Source organism: Protobothrops mucrosquamatus, unplaced genomic scaffold (assembly GCF_001527695.2).
Source record: "Protobothrops mucrosquamatus isolate PMUCROS unplaced genomic scaffold, P.Mucros_1.0 scaffold2898, whole genome shotgun sequence".
In the NCBI taxonomy this organism is placed as follows: Eukaryota; Metazoa; Chordata; class Lepidosauria; order Squamata; family Viperidae; genus Protobothrops; species Protobothrops mucrosquamatus.
Window position 1 is genome coordinate 10,998 of NW_015388925.1, and position 16,954 is coordinate 27,951.

General features: G+C 47.7%; 1 protein-coding gene across 1 annotated transcript; it reads left to right on the plus strand.

The window, feature by feature from the left end:
* The first annotated feature begins 1,910 nt into the window (after positions 1 to 1,910).
* MFSD10 (major facilitator superfamily domain containing 10) lies at positions 1,911 to 16,683 on the plus strand. Its single transcript, XM_015825963.1, has 12 exons — positions 1,911 to 2,063; positions 5,714 to 5,810; positions 6,307 to 6,410; positions 6,635 to 6,793; positions 8,362 to 8,550; positions 10,647 to 10,755; positions 11,883 to 11,985; positions 13,280 to 13,388; positions 14,565 to 14,655; positions 15,693 to 15,740; positions 16,070 to 16,159; positions 16,360 to 16,683. The coding sequence occupies exons 1-12, from the start codon at positions 1,911 to 1,913 to the stop codon at positions 16,464 to 16,466; spliced, it is 1,359 nt and encodes a 452-aa protein (XP_015681449.1). The 3' UTR covers positions 16,467 to 16,683.
* Positions 16,684 to 16,954: the final 271 nt, after the last annotated feature.

A 16,954-nucleotide genomic window follows, 5' to 3' on the forward strand; every position in this document is an offset into this window, starting at 1 on the left:
TCTCCCATCCTTTCTGGCAGCTCTCCATTGGGCCTGGGTCCCGTGGGAGGGGAAGAGGAGCTGCACCTCGGAGGGGACTGGGAGGGGGTGAGCCTACCATCTCCCCTCCCGCTCCGGCCTCCAGGCGGGGCTTTACTGGTGGTCTCCCATCCTTCCTGGCAGCTCTTGGCCTGGCCTGGGTCCCCCGGGAGGGGGAGAGGAGCTGCACCTCGGAGGGGACGGTGGGGGAAGGAGTCCACTGTCTCCCCTCCTGCTCCGGCCTCCAGGCGGGGGTTTCCTGGTGGTCTCCCATCCTTCCTGGCAGCTCTAGGCCCCGCCTGGGTCCTGGGGGAGAGGAGCTGAGTCCATCATCTCATCTTCTGTTCTGGTGGTCTCCCATCCTTCCTGGCAGCTCTCGGCTGGGCCTGGGTCCCGTGGGAGGGGGAGATTTGCTGTACCTTGTGGGGAACTGGGGTGGGGAGAGCAAGACCAGAGGGCTGGGAAGGAGGAACGCGGGGGAGGGACGAAGGACCCCCGGCCCTGTTTTTCGTCCATCTGCTCCGATAGTCCCAGGTTTCAAGGGGAGGGGGAGAGGCAGTGCAGCCTGGCTTGAGTTCGGGAAGCAGGGGGGGTCTCCAGGCTGCCAGAGGCCCCCAGGATGTGGGGGGGTCATCCAGGGAAGGCGCCCGGCAGCGGTGCTTCCTTAGCTTTCCTGGGGGCCCCTTCGGGCAATTTAAAATTGTTGCTCCACCTCTGGGGTTCTGGAGCATGTCTTGAGTTCCTTTGGGGCAACCTCCTTCCGCCAACTCTAAGGCTGCTGTTTAAGTCTGCTTAAATCAGTGGTTCTCAACCTGTGGGTCGGGACCCCATTTGGGGTCGATCGACCATTTCACGGGGGTCGCCAAGCAAGGCTGTCCACCATTTTTTTTGTCCGCCATTTTTTCCCCTTTTCCGGCGGGTGCCTTACCTCCCTTGGGCTGGGCCAGCTGGTGGTCGGCCTGCTCCGTCTCTGCCGCTTGCCAGCTACGCCTCGGCTGGCGCAGGGGGTGGAACCACGCATGCGCGGCACTCCCGGGCAGGGAAAGTCCTTGATTTACGACCGGTTGGGTAGTCCTCGACTTACGACCGGTTTAGTCCTCGGCTTACGACCGGTTTAGTCCTCGACTTATGACCGGTTTAGTCCTCGACTTACGACCGGTTGGGGTCGCGGCATTAAAAAGGTTGAGAACCACTGGCTTAAATAGACTAAATAACAACACTGCTATTTACACACACACAAACACACAAACACACACAGGTAGTCCTCAAGTTACGGCAGTCCACTTTATGAACGTTCGAAGTTACAACACCACGAAAACAAAGGGACATACGACTTTCCCCCCCCCAAACTAACTGCCATTGCGGTATTGCTACGGTCACGTGATCAAAATTCGGCCGCCGGTTCAAACCGGCTTGTATTTATGACAGTCGCCGTGTCCTGGAAATGGGGGGGGAGGGGAAATCACCGATCCCCTTTTGCGACCTTCCGACTACGCAAAGTCTGTGGGGAAGCCAGGTTCGCATTACAACGGTGTTGCTACCTTAACAACTTAACAACGGTGGCGAGAAAGATTGGCAGAACGGGGCAAAACCTGCCGAACAAGTGTTTCGCTTAGCAACAGGAAGTTTGGCCTGTCGTAAGTAGAGGACGACCCGTAAAAGCTTAGCAGGGGAAATCCCTGCGCGTTCCAGCTTGGGTTCCCACTCTGTTCCCAACTTGTGGTCCTTGTGTGCTCTGGGGAATAAATCCACACACCCGTGGTGTGTCCCTCCATGTATTGCAGGAGCGTCCAATCGTGGAGACTGTAAGACCCGAGGACTACAACTCCCAGAATTCCCCAGCCGGAGGGATGTTTTGAAGACCCTAGTTGACGAAGGGATTCCTCCCGAGGATGTCACGAGAGGAGCAAGGTGCCCGGAGGGCAGAGGAAAATTCCTCCCGTGTCATCTTCGTGGTGTTTCTCTCGCTGCTTCTCGACCTCCTGGCCTTCACCCTGATTCTGCCTCTCCTGCCCTCCATCTTGGATCACTTCAGCAAGAACGAAGTGAGTAAAAACGAAGCCAGGTTGGTCCAAACGGTTTGGCGCTTATTACAACTGGCGAGTACAACCGGGGACCTCTGTCGGCGTGAATTCAAGTTAGGCTAGGCCAGGGGTCTTCATATTTCACCCTTTGATGACTTGTGGACTTCAACTCCCAGGATTCCTCAGCCAGCATGCCTGGCTGAGGAATTCTGGGAGTTGAAGTCCACAAGCAGGGGTCTTCATACTTGGCCCTTTGATGACTTGTGGACTTCAACTCCCAGGATTCCTCTGGCTGAGGAATTCTGGGAGTTGAAGTCCACAAGCAGGGGTCTTCATACTTCACCCTTTGATGACTTGTGGACTTCAACTCCCAGGATTCCTCAGCCAGGCAATGCCTGGCTGAGGAATTCTGGGAGTTGAAGTCCACAAGTCATCAAAGGGTCAGGTCTGAAGACCCCTGGGCTACGCAGTAGCTTGTTTTATGGTCTTATTAACTGTGAACATAGTTATCATTTATCAAAGAAAAACAAGCAGATCCAGTTGCCTCCTGAAAAAGCACCCGTGGGGCCGTAGTTTTGTTAGTTCACCAAAATCTAAAATGCAGAAATGCAAAGAAAAAACGAAGATAAGGGCAAAACAGGAGAGGAAAGGGGGAAGAGGGAAAAAAACGTAAAGGGGAAAAGAGATAGGAAAGCCTTTTCCAACTTTTTAGCCCCATAGAATAAGATAATAACAGGAAACCTCAACTTTTTATTTCTTTTTTATAGAATAGCATCTACTAGCCGTTTCCATAACCACCAACCAATCGGCCCAACCCAAAATCAAAGTTTCATTATTATTTTTTGCCACCTCAAGCACAAAGTCCAGAAATGGTTTCCAAGGGGAAACAAATTAAGTGTGGGGTTTTTTTTTCTTTAATCAAAGCAGTCAATTCGCCCGTCTCTGCTCGCTCCCATCCATTTTTGCAGCCATCCGTCCGTTGTTGTGGGAATCAAAGCGTCCTTCCATTTTTGCGCATGGCGTATTCTGGCTGCTGTCAGGATCTGCAGGATCAAGCGAGTGAGACCCTCCTGTTTCCCCCCCCCTCCACTGGCAGCTTTGCTCTGGGCACCAAGGGAGACCCTCTGGGGAAGCCCCCCACCCACCCCTCAATGCCACTGTCAGTCAGATCGCAAGTAGCTGAGAAAACAGAATGACACATCAGCAAGATTTTGTCCAGCCCCACCTGTGTCCACCCTTTTGGACACCTTTGCATGCATTTTAATCAGACAAAACTTAAGTGTTTAGTTAGCTCTGCATCACCAACCGTTCTGTTGATTCTGTTCTTAGTTCACCATAAATTCGTTTAGTGGCTCACTCACACAGAAGGCATTGTGGTTAGATTGTTGTTTCGAATCTAGATCCACTAATTGTCTAAAAAGGGATCATTCTGATTAACAACTGCAGCACTGCAGGAAAGCTTTAATTGTGGCTCTTTGGGGGTGTTTTTTTTTTAAAAAAAACAAAACAAAACACTGTACAGGTAGTCCTCGACTTACAACAGTTCGTTTAGTGACCGTTCCTAGTTGCAGCGGCCCTGAAAAACGCGACGTACGGCCGTTTTTCACAGTTACGACCACTACAGAATTCCCCTGATCAAAATTCAGATGCTTGGCAACGGGTTCATATTTACGACGGTCACGTGGTCCCCTTTTGCAAAGCCAGTGGGGCGGGGGAAGCCCGATTCACTTAACAACGGGGTTACTAACTTAACCACTGCAATGATTCACTTAGTAAACTGTGTCAGGAAAGGCCGTAAAATGGAGCCAGGCTCAGTTAACAGATGCCTCGCTTCAGCACAGAAATCTTGGGTTGCGTTGTCGTCGTAAGTCGGGGACTACCTGTACATTAGCCAGAGGGCAGTTGGGGCACATGGAGGAAATAGTTATGGGGTGATTGGAGGTTTCTCCAAAGGGCAAGGCTGGATGGATCTGGGGGGACGGGCGTCGGTCTCTCCAATACGGCCGTTATTTCTGCAACCGGATGAATGTTCTTGCGACGTTTTAATTGTGTGTGTGTTTGCCTTGATCTCTCTATCTATATTTTTTTGACATTTCATTCCACCACTTCATCTAAGCCAGCGGTGGGCAGGAGATGGAATAGCGGGCAGGGGGTTTCCTAATCACGAAACTTAAAATAAGGAAGTCTCCCAACGGCTGAAGCTGCAAAGCTGGCACTTGTGATATACGCTTCCCTCCTCTGAGGAAGGACACGCTCCAGGCGGGAACGAGAAAGCCACGCCGTGCAACAAGGCCGCTGCTTTGCAGATTGTGCAACACACACACCCAGGTTGTAAGACCAATCCAGGAAGCCCCACCTGGAAAAGTACAGGTGGAAATCCTCGCCCAAAGCAAAAACAGGGCTACTCGACACGCAACTAAACAGGGCAACGTAAGGGGAGCCCCCCCAACAGACCGTCTCCCCAACACGTGGCTGCCCGGCGGCTTTTCAGAACTGCCCCACCGCCCCCGCTTCGCGAGACCTTTCAGAGTTGTGAAGAATTTTGTGGGAAGGGACAAAGAAAAGGGAAAAAAAAAGAGAAGAAGTTGACGTTTCAGGGCTTTATTTGAGAAGATTGAAGATGGAAAGGGAAGGCATATCAAAACATTTAAAGCAGTGCTTCTCAACCTTGACCATTTTAAGGCATGCGGACTTCAACTCCCAGAATTCCACAGCCAGCAATGCTGGCTGTGGAATTCTGGGAGTTGAAGTCCACATGCCTTAAAATGGTCAAGGTTGAGAAGCACTGATTTAAAGACTGTTGAAAGTCATGTAAGCAGAAGGAATATAAAGTTGGTTTATTTGATCGCGGCTAAAATAGACGCGTTGTTTTCTCCCCTTCTGGACTTTTTGGCTGACCTCAGGACGGAATGATGAAGCTTTAAAGATTGGTTTGTAGAGAAGAGATAAAATATGAGATTATGGGAGGGGGAGAAGACTGCCATCCTCCAGCCTATCTGACAGAGGATGCACTGGGAGGGGGGGGCATTTTTTTAGGAGCTTCTGGGATCAGGAAAATGGCAAAAAAGTGCGTTTCCCATCTTGGTGGGACAATTTTATCGATTGACTGATTGATTGATTGAGACCCCACCTTTATAATTTTCACAAATAACTCAAGGCGGAAAATATATCCAAACACACTTTCCTCCTTCTATTCCCCCCCCCCCACAATAACAACCCTGTGAAGTGGGTTGTGTTGAGAGAGAGGCACTAGCATTCAGAACAGAGCTGGAAGGGAACCTCGGAGGTCTTCTAGTCCAACCCTGTTTCAAGCAGGAGACCCTGCGCCATTTCAGACAAGTGGCTGTCCAGTCTCTTCTTTAAAACCTCCAGTGATGAAGCATCCACAAGTTCTGGTGGCAAGCTGTTCCACTGGTTAATTGTCCTCACTGTCAGGAAGTTTCTCCTTAGTTCCAGGTTGCTTCTCTCCTTGATGAGTTTCCATCCGTTGCTTCTTGTCCTGCCTTCAGGTGCTTTGGAGAATAGCTTGACTCCCTCTTCTTTGGGGCAGCCCCTCAAATACTGGAATACTGCCATAAATACCAAAATAATTCTGGCAGAAAGGGATGGGGCTGGTGATGGCTCCCCTCATCCCTCCTCCCCTTTGCCCAATCTCTTCCCTTCTTCCCCAGGATGGGCTCTACAAGAGGGTGCAAGCCGGCGTGGACTGGTTCAGCGGCAGCCTTGGCATTCCACCGGAAAGGAAATACAACAGCGTCTTGTTTGGAGGTAGGAAATTCCCTTTATTGCACGCTGGGGCCTTAGTTAGTGTCTGGTCTGGAGGAACCCTCTTGCTGGCTGGGGGATTCTGGTAGTGGATGTCCACAGGTCTTAAAAGTTGCCAAAGATGGAGACTGGCTGGCTGGGGGATTCTGGGAGTGGACGTCCACAGGTCTTAAAAGTTTGCAAAGATGGACACTGGCTGGCTGGGGGATTCTGGGAGTGGAAGTCCACAGGTCTTAAAAGTTGCCAAAGATGGACACTGGCTGGCTGGGGGATTCTGGGAGTTGAAGTCCACAGGTCTTAAAAGTTGCCAAAGATGGACACTGGCTGGCTGGGGGATTCTGGGAGTGGAAGTCCACAGGTCTTAAAAGTTGCCCAGCTTGAACCCTCCTGCTTTAAATACTTCATTAGTGGGGGAAAAGAGGTAAACTAAGTGGGGGCCAGTAGGCAGAAGACGGCCTGCAGTCCACGGCACCTCCCCACCTCCGTTCTTCTCTTCCAGGTCTCATCGGCTCCCTCTTTTCCTTGCTTCAGTTCCTGGCCTCGCCCCTCACCGGGGCTGCTTCGGATTCCTTCGGGAGACGACCAGCCCTGCTGGCCACTGCGGTACGTTGGTTTCGGCCGGAGGGGAGGCGTGGACGGATGCAGCCCCCCCTGGTCCAGAGCACGTGTTGGGATCCCATCTGAAAAGGAGGGATCCCTTTTCTCTCTTTATAACGGAGACGTAGAGATACTTACCTGATCCGTTGAGTGGAACAAACCCAGGAGATGCTCCCCTTTCAGCAGATCCTCGTCTGAGAAGGCCAAAATCTCTCTCCTCTCCCTTGCAGCTGGGCCTGATCGCCTCGTACGCGCTCTGGGCCGTTTCCAGCAGTTTCGAGCTCTTCCTTTGCTCCCGGATTCTCGGCGGGATCAGCAAAGGGAACGTCAGCCTCTGCACGGCCATCGTCGCTGATCTGCAGTGCCCAAAAGCTCGGAGTAAAGGCATGGTGAGTCCTTGTTGTGTTTGACAGAAGGGCGGAGTTGGAAGGGACCTTGGAGGTCTTCTAGTCCAGCCCCGGCTCAGGCAGGAAACCATATACGCCAGGGGTAGTCAACCTTGGCTCTTTTATGACTGGTGGACTTCAACTCCCAGAATTCCTGAGCCAGCCATGCTGAGGGGAAAGGGAGAGGTTTCCAAGCTGAGCCATGCTGGCTCAGGAATTCTGGGAGTTGAAGTCCACGAGTCATAAAAGAGCCAAGGCTGACTACCCCTGAATACGCCATATTTTTTAATTTTTTTATTTTATTGTTGTTGTTGTTATTGATCATCGCACAGTCAGCCAGATGTTCAGACTGGATTTGGCATTTTTGTCTACCTGTTGAGTCCTTCCCAAGGACCTGGGATAGGCAGATGTGGATGTTTGTCAAATTAAATTCAACGGAATCCAAGTCAGCAGTCTGATGCGACCATGAAAAACGCAAAGGCAGTTTTAGGCTGCGTCAGCTTTCCAAATAGTGACGTTTCACTTTAATTTTGATTTTGCTCAAGTCCCGTTCTGAAACCTGAGTCCCGTCCAGGAAGGACTTAGATTAGAAGGATTCAGATGAAGAACCAGCTCCCAAAATATATACAGGTAGTTCTCAACTTACGACCACAATGGAGAGATTAGTGAAGTGAATTTTGCCCCCGTTTGTGTCCAGGATCTACGGCATGATTAGTAACGATTAACTAATATAATTAGTAAACTATAGCATTAATTATGTGCTCCAACACTGGAAGTTTTTAAGAAGAGACTGGACAGCCATTTGTCTGAAATGGTATAGGGTTTCCTGCCTGAGCAGGAGGTTGGACTAGAAGACCTCCAAGGCCCCTTCCAACTTATTATTATTATTATTATTATTATTATTATTATTATTATTATTATTATTATTATTATTATTAGTATTATTATTATTAATAATAATAATTAATTATTATTATTAATAATAATAATAATAATAATAATAATTAATTATTATTACTATTATTATATTGTTATATTGATATAATTAATATAATAAATCATAATCTATATAAATAAAAATGTAAATGTTCGTTTGTTCAAAATCTTAAATCTCCGAAAGTTCTTCACCGATTGCTTTGAAATTTTGACACAACGTTGCATTCGAACATGCGCGTTTTTATATACCTACTATTATATAGATGTCACACCTGTGACACAAACGTGCGCTTTCTGTTTTCTTTCTTTTCCATTTAACCAGACTCAGCCACAGCAACGTGTGGCCGGGTACAGCTAGTTATGAATAATTATAATTAGATGATTATTAATTACCTAGGGCATGATTAATAATTATGTGGGTCGGTGTGGGGCCTTAGTGTATGTGACTCAAAGAAATAAGTACGGCCCCACATTTTTGAAGAAAATATTGCTTTTGTGTTCCTGAAAGTACTTATGGACAACGGGGCGCACCCAGGAGAAACCAAGTTGAGGATTTTGATCAGGGTTTGCGGCTCTGGAATTTTGTTTGAAGGAGGCACGTTAGCCAAAGTATGTTTGCTGAATCCTTCCTCCAGGCCATGATTGGGTTGGCTTTCTCCTTGGGCTTCACCCTCGGGCCGATGCTGGGCGCCTTCCTCGTTCTGGAGACGGAGAAGGACCAAGTCTTCTACGTGAGAGCCGCCATCTTTGCCACCATCTTTGCTGTGACTGATTTCCTGTTCATCTCCGCCTGCTTGCCGGAGACGCTCCCAAAGGAAAAACGGGTAATACGTTATTCTGGAAATAATCAGAAAAACAAACTAACGGGTGTCTTTTTTTTTGATGTCAGCTGCTTCCAGAAGAGGTAAGTTGGACCTGGCAGGAGACAGATTGTAGGGACCATCTATGCCAGTGGTAACTTTTAAGATTTGCAGACGTGCAATTCCCTGAATGGCTGGGGAATTCTGGGAGTTGAAGTCCACAAGTCTTAAAAAAGTTGCCACGTTTGGAGACCCCACATCTATGCACTTATGTAGCTAGAGGTGGAAATTGAAAAAGTGGATGAGGGCAGTGGCAGTCTCTTCCTTTATCTGAAGGGCGTGGAAAACAGGACAAGAGCTCCTTCAGGTGGGAGCTTTTCAAGTGGATCTCCAGACTTGAAACAAAGGAGGAATTTCCTGTTTTTTAATGCTCTTCGGCAGGGGCACATCCTGCCTGCTGGTATCCCAAGGGCCATTACTGGAGGTTTTCAAGCAAAGGTTGGGATTGTGAAAGGATTCCCGGAAGAGCTGGAAGACCTCTGATATCCTTCAACCTCATGATGGACTTCAAGAAAACCATGGCAAGGATGACCTTACTTGTATGCTATTCGGAATGTCTGTGCTGGGCTTGATCAGAGTCTACAGCCCATGGATTCCAAGTCTTCTTAAAGTATATGAATCAATACAGTAGCATCACTGTCTGGTTTGGTGGTAGCTGAGCCTCAGATAGAAGGTCCATACAGAGGGTGGTAAGGACAGTTGAAAAGATTATAGGAAGCTCGCTTCCCGTGATTCAGGATACTGCTCATAAGCGCTATGTGCTTAGAGCGCGGAGCATTGTTAGAAGACCCCACGCACCCACTTTACGGTCCGTTTCTGTTGCTCCCCTCTGGGAGGAGGTTTTGAAGTACTTATAGCAGAACTACTAGATTCTGTAACAGCTTTGTTCCTTAGGCCATCCATCTTGTAAATTCGCAGGATTCTTTGTCTTTCTCGCCATGTATATGTATACATCCAAACCAGACTGCGTTGTTTCTCTGGGCCGCATATGTGTGTATGTGGGTACATGCATAATTTATTTATTTTTTAATCATGTTTATGCAGTGTATATTGGAGATGGTTACTCTTTGAGAGTGTATATTATGCAGTGTATATTGGAGATGGTTACTCTTTGAGAGTGTATATTATGCAGTGTATATTGGAGATGGTTACTCTTTGTATGCAACAAAATCTCATTTTAATGTATGCTGATTAGTGTACATTTAAAGTGACAATTATTCTATTCTATTCTATTCTATTCTATTCTATTCTATTCTATTCTATTCTATTCTATTCTATTCTATTCTATTCTGTTCCATTCTTTCATTGTTCTATTCTATTCTATTCTATTCTATTCTATTCTATTATTCTATTCTATTCTATTCTATTCTATTCTATTCTATTCTATTCTATTCTATTCTATTCTATTCTATTCTGAAATGGGTGATAACCGATTGCTGGGATAATCCTCTGCCATGTGCAGGATTTGCAGCATATGTGTGGAAGAGTATGGGAGGGTGGTGTCCAATCTATACACTCCAGAAAGCTTGAATCATGGTGAATGAAGACTTTACAAAACCATGTGAAATCCAGAAGGGAACAAGCCAGGGGGTGTCTTTTATCCCTTCATCGTTTATTCTAGTGTTGGATGTGTTAAAGAAAAATATTAGACAGGATAGCAGAGCAAAAGGACTACAAATTAAAGTGCACCATTACAAATGGCATGCATTTGCTGACTATTTTGGTATTGATTGTGCAAGGCCCAGTAGAGAACACTGAACATGTGATGAGGAAGATTAAAATATTTGGAGAAACGGCGGGTTTCAGAATCAATCAATCCAAGACGGGAATACTGGCTAAGAACATAAAGGTGTGAAGATCAGAAGTTAAAATTAAAGTAAAATTAAATTAAATTTAAAACCGGTTTTAAAATTGGGGGAAAAGGCACAGTACTTGGGGGTGACTCTCGCTGAGGAAAATTCTAAGCTTGACAAAAAATAATGACGGTAAAATATGGAAGGAGGTAAAATTGGATTTTATGGGCACCATCACCGATCGTGTCTTTCTTCTGCCTTGGGCAGGTGTCCTCCATGACATCCAGCTTCCAGTCGGCCTTCAACCTGATCAGTCCCTGGGCCTTGTTCCGGTTCTCGGCAGTACGTCAGAAGATGGGAGGACCCTCCAGAGATAGCAAGTGTTTTCCATTTCCTGTCCTCGGGTGGCGTCTGATGACGACTCCTTTAGAAATCCATTGGATTCTCCTTTGGATCCATCCTGCAAACGCTTCCGGGATCTTTTCCCGGAGCGTGGCTGGGGTCCCCAACCAATGGGACCCGGGCTTTGGTATAAATGGAGATGTGAGATGAAGTCAGGGGGGGGATTCGGTCAACTGTTGAGGTAAATCAGCCAAACACTCTCACTACCAAACACGATATCAAGGATTAAGTCCTTGGCGTCTTTAGTAGATGACCATGACCAACTTTGACCTCTTCTGTCTCCCACTGACTCTATTCTTGGACAGCCCCCCCCTTCTTTCCCTGTTGGCTGTCCAGCTGGGCACCTTGAAGGAAAGGGTTAATAGTTGTTGGCCTTGCTGTCATTTGGGCTATTTGGTTACCTCACGAAGCAAAGACAGTCAGAAGACATTTTGAAAAATAGAGATGGCCAACGATGAATTCCTATGAACACGAGAAAAATCAGGACACAGGTTTCCTCAACTTACAACAGTCCATTCAGTGACTGTTCAAAGTTACAACGGCACTGGGGAAAAAAATGACTTATGGCCGATTTTTCACGCTTAACGACCGTTCCAGCAATCCTGCGGTCACGTGATCAAAATTCAAAACTCTAAGCACTTGGCAACTGACTCATATTTATGACGGTTGTGGTGTCCTGGGGTCATGTGATCCCCTTTCCCAAACTTCTGACAAACCAAATAAGCCAGATTCGCTTAATAACCAGGATGCTAACTTATCAAGTGCAGCCATTCGCTGAACAACGGTGGCAGGGAAGGCCGTAAAATGAGGCAAAACTCGATTTAACGAATGTCCCGCTTGGCCACGTAAGATTGTGGCCATTAAGTCAAGGACTACCTGTGTTTCCATGAAGTCCCAGATTCGGGCTTGACTCTGGAGACGATCTGTCTTTACCTGGTTTGCAAACAATAATTTAGATGAACGATTGACCCTCATTGTCTGAATTCCTGACCCTGATCTCACAATTTCCGATCTGAAGCCAATTCCAATCCATGGTTTGCAAAGAAGACAGACTTTGTTGATGTTTCCCAATCAGCTTTGGTCATTTTATTCCTCCTGCAGATCTCCAGATCCTGGGCTTGGTGTATTTCCTATACCTTTTCCTATTCTCTGGCCTGGAATACACGTTGGGTTTCCTGGTCCATCAGCACTTCCAATTCAGCAGGTATTTAGCAGGATCCAGCCTGCCACAGTCACCGTCCCCTCAAAACCTTTAAAGATCAATGGCGTTTAATTTTATAAAATCAAGTCTGTTCCAAATATTAAATTTCTCCTCCCGTCTTCTCCTGCCACGCTTGATAACATGGGTCTCTGAGAGGAGAGAAAAAAGAGGTATTTTCCTAAGTCCCATAAAAAAAAACCCCATAAAGGTCTATGGAGATGCTCAGTCATCCAGGACATAGTTGCTTTTTTTCCAAGAGGCAACTGGACTTTGTTTTTTGTTTGAAGACGTTTCGCTTCTCATCCCAGAAGCTTCTTCAGCTCTGACTGGATGGTGGAGGAATGGAAGGATTTATACTCCTTGCAGAAAACTGGTCATCTGCCTTCTTTTAGAGAGTCGTTGAGGCCACTGGGAGATTGTTCTGTGTCCTCAGGATCCAAGTGGTCTCAACGACGCTCTAAAAGAAGGCAGATGACTGCAGCTTTGGCAATCCAAGCAGGCATGGATTGCAAAAGGATCTTCAGCCTGTCCTCCAAGCCGTGAGGGAATCCTCTTAGTACAATGGTTCTCAACCTTTTTAATGCCGTGACCCCAACCAGTCATAAGTCGAGGGCTAAACCGGTCATAAGTCGAGGGCTAAACCGGTCGTAAGTCGAGGACTAAACCGGTCGTAAGTCGAGGACTACCCAGCCGGTCGTAAGTTGAGAACTTTCCCTGCCCGGGAGCGCCGCGCATGCGTGGTTCCGCCCCCTGCGCCGGCCGAGGCGTAGCTGGCAAGTGGCAGAGACGGAGCAGGCCGACCACCAGCTGGCCCAGCTCAAGGGAGGTAAGGCACCCGCCGGAAAAGGGGGAAAAATGGCGGACAAAAAAAAATGGCAGACAAAAAAAATGGCGGACAGCCTTGCTTGGCGACCCCCATGAAATGGTTGATCGACCCCAAATGGGGTCCCGACCCACAGGTTGAGAACTACTGTCTTAGTAGGTAGAAGCTGCTTGTGGCTTTTTCTGCCGTCTTCCCCAGTGACTTTCTGGGGAGACCGGCAGAGAAGATTCTGACACATAATTGCTGGGCAAACACCCAGATAAGGATCCCATCACCAGAGAGGCTGTTTGGCAACGTTTTGCGATGGCGGCTTTACAAGCCATAAAGCACCACGTCAGAGGCTGTTGTAACTTCAGTCGGTCGTTAACCAAGGACTAAGAATAAGTGGGGATGACATTTCTGGATCTCATCCAGCTGTGTCCAGGCGCTGTGGCCACAATTTGTGTTTCAGCTCTCTTTTTCCCCCGTCTTTAGTCTGGAACAAGGGAAAATGTTTTTCTGCATCGGTGTCACCATGGCTGTGATCCAGGGGGGCTACACTCGCCAGATTAAGCCCGGAGCAGAACTGAGGGTGGTTAAAACGGTACGTTTTCCTCTTAGCCAAACGTCTACGGAGATTCTCAGTCATCCAGGTCACGGTAATCCCAACGGTGCTTTTTTCATGAGGCAATTGAGATTAGATTACAGGAGGACTTGGACAGACTTGAACACTGGGCGCTATCTAACAAAATGAAATTCAGTGGTGAAAAAAGTAAGGTTCGACATTTAGGCAAGAAAAACCAAATGTACAGGTATAGTATAGTGGGTACCTTGCTCAACAGTAGTAACTGCGAGAGGGATCTCGGAGTCCTAGTAGTGGACAATCACTTAAATAGGAGCCAGCCATCTGCTGCAGCTGCCAAAATAGCCAACACAGTGCTGGGCTGCATTAACAGAGGGATAGAATCAAGATCACGTGAAGTATTAATACCCCTTTACAATGCCTTGGTAAGGCCACACTTGGAATACTGCATCCAGTTTTGGTCACCACGATGTAAAAAAGATGTTGAGACTCTGGAAAGAGTGCAGAGAAGAGCAACAAAGATGATCAGGGGACTGGAGGCTAAAACATATAAGGAACGGTTGCTGGAATTGGGTATGTCTAGTTTAATGAAGAGAAGGACCAGGGGGGACATGATAGCAGCTTTCCAGTATCTCAGGGGCTGCCCCAAAGAAGAGGAAGTCAGGCTGTTTTCCAAAGCGCCTGAAGGCAGGATAAGAAACAACAGATGGAAACTAATCAAGGAGAGAAGCAACCTAGAACTAAGGAGAAACTTCCTGACAGTTAGAACAATTAACCAGTGGAACCACCTGCCTCCAGAAGCGGTGAATGCGCCAACACTGGAAGTTTTAAGAAGAGACTGGACAGCCATTTGTCCGAAATGGTCTAGGCTAGGGTTACCTGCCTGAGCATGGGGTTGGACTCGATGACCTCCAAGGTCCCTTCCAACTTTATTATTATTATTATTATTATTATTATTATTATTATTATTATTATTATTATTATTATTATTGGATTGGATAACCTTTATTGTCATTTTTTTTTCCTGTGGGCACAATGGCACATATTAAAAGCAAAGCTCAGTTGCTAAATTTCTCAGCAACATCAATTTTGGGCCCAATTGAGGCCATAAGTTAAGGACTACCTGAGCTAGATGTTAACAGACCAGGGATGTCCAATGATGAGATTCCTCACTCCTGTTTTATTTTCCCTTGACAGGCAATAATGTTGTCAGCGCCTGGCTTCCTTTTAATCGGCTGGAGCCCTAATATTATCGTCCTCGGTACAGGGCTGTTGTTTTACTCTTTTGGTAAGTTTCTCACCCAGACCTCGTCAGCCACACACAACTGAAAACCAAGACGAACATGCTCCGCCGAACTCATAGCTTTCTTAAGTTTAGCACTCCAAGACAATGAAATGCATGTCAATTTCGCCGAGCATTATACAATATAGAGGGGACTTACGACTAACTTGTGGGACCTCAAATTCTGTTGCAGCTTTCCAGTTTGTTGGGAATAGCAGGAGATTATTGGGGCTTTTTGGGAATCATCAATCCCAGCAAGGCCGATTTTGTTAAGCGAGACATTGGATCAGAGCAGTCCGCAGTATTTATTAAAGAAGGACCAAAAAAAATGAAGAGAATTATATTGTCAGGAAATGGTCCCTTGCTGGCGTCTATGGAGATTCTCAGTCAGCCAGGTGAGGGTTGTCCCAAAAGTTCTTTTTCAAAGGGCAACTTGGACTTTCTTGTTTTTCCTTGAAGACTTTTCGCTTCTCATCCAAGAAGCTTCTTCAGTTCTGACTGGATGGTGGAGGATGGAAGGATTTATATTCCTTGCAGTCATCTGATTGTTAGCACTCTTTCTGTTTGCAACACGGTCATTTCAGCAGCTCCAGGAAGGATTCCACGCCCATTTGCACTATTTAGGTGACCCCCCCCAAGGGCACAGATAAACCTCCAAGTGGCTTCAACGACTCTCAGGAGGAGTACTGACAACCAGCTGTCTGCAAGGAGTATAAATCCTTCCACCTTCCACCATTCAGTCAGAACTGAAGAAGGGGCAACTTTACAAAAGACACGGCTGCTTTCACGCTTCACAGGAAGGTCTCCTCCTCTTGTAAACTATTTGTACGGCACTAGCAAGAGAGAGGTTAATTAGGATCTCTTGGGAGAGAAGGCCAACTGCTCCGGCTTCAACCTGGAGGAAAAATAAGAGAGCAAAATGGAGACGTACGTAGGTTGCTCCAGGTGAGGTGATGGGCTGCTCTGGCAGGCTTGTAGTAGAGATTCTTCTCTGCAGAGTTGCAGGCACTCCAGCCTAACAGCCTTGTTTACTTTGCTTGCAGCTGCAGCCGTGGTTGTCCCTTGCCTGTCTACAGTGGTATCCGGCTACGGTAAGCTAAACGGCCTTCAGGAATGCCACATTTCTGCTCTCTGAGCTTGCTTGTTTTCTTGCAGACGTTGCATGACCCAATCTAGGCAACGTCATCAGTGCTGTAAGGGAAGGGAGGGTGTTTGCGGTCTACAAGCCAGCTCCTTGCGTATAAACAGAACACACCCCTTCTAGCACTGATGGTGTTCCCTAGTTGGGTAAGGCAACGTCTGCGGGAAAACAAGCTCAGACAGCACTTGTGAACCCTGAGCCACAAATATTCTCTTTTATTGAAATGGCAAAACCTAGTGAGGAAACCACCCTAAAGATCTTCCACTTCCCCCCCCCCAGGGCTGGACAGTCAAAAAGGGACCGTGATGGGCATCCTAAGGAGTCTGGGGGCGCTTGCGAGGTCTCTTGGGCCGGTCGTCTCAGCGACAGGTAAGCGACGTGGGAAGAAGTGCCTGTCACTCAGGAAGAGGGGGTGGTGGTAGTTGGGTGGCAGTTTCCAGGGGGTCAAAGGTCCTGGCCAAACGACGCGCAGCCCTCCCCACTGTCAGGGTCCCGATTGGGAATCGGCACCTGTGGGAGAAAATCCCGGGATTGCTCAAATGTTCTTAAAACCGGCTTTTGGCTTGCAGTGTACTGGCTGGCCGGAGCTGAGGTTTGTTTCACCGTTTGTGCCTCTCTCTTCCTGCTGCCCTTCGTCCTGCTCCGGTGGATGCCAAAGCCAAACAAAGAGGAGTAAACTACTCGGACGACCAAGTTTCTCCAGAAAACTCAAGAATTGATCCTGGAAGACCTCACCAGAGCATGGATGCTATTTTTCACAGCGGCCTTCTACCGTCTTTGCCTGAATTTGAGCAGAGGTCCTTCCGTGGGAATATCTCTGTGTGTGTGTGTGTGTGTGTATGTGTGTGTATACCAGGGTCTGAGCAAATGACCCATGAAAAAGGCTCTTTGGATAAAACCGCCTTCCTACAAATAGGATGGTGAAGATGCCTACTTGCTCAATCCATGATAACCTATTACAAAGTCTAGTACAGGGGTGTCAAGCTCAATTTCATTGAGGGCCGTATCAGCATTGCAGTTGCCCTCGGGGGGGGGGGGCGTATGGGTGTGGCCAGGGTGGGTGCAGCCTACTGGATGGGCGTGGATGGAGTGGGTGTGGTCTACTGGGTGGGCATGACCAGCTCTACATCGTTCGTGTCAAGGGTGCCTGTGGGGGCCTGGGCA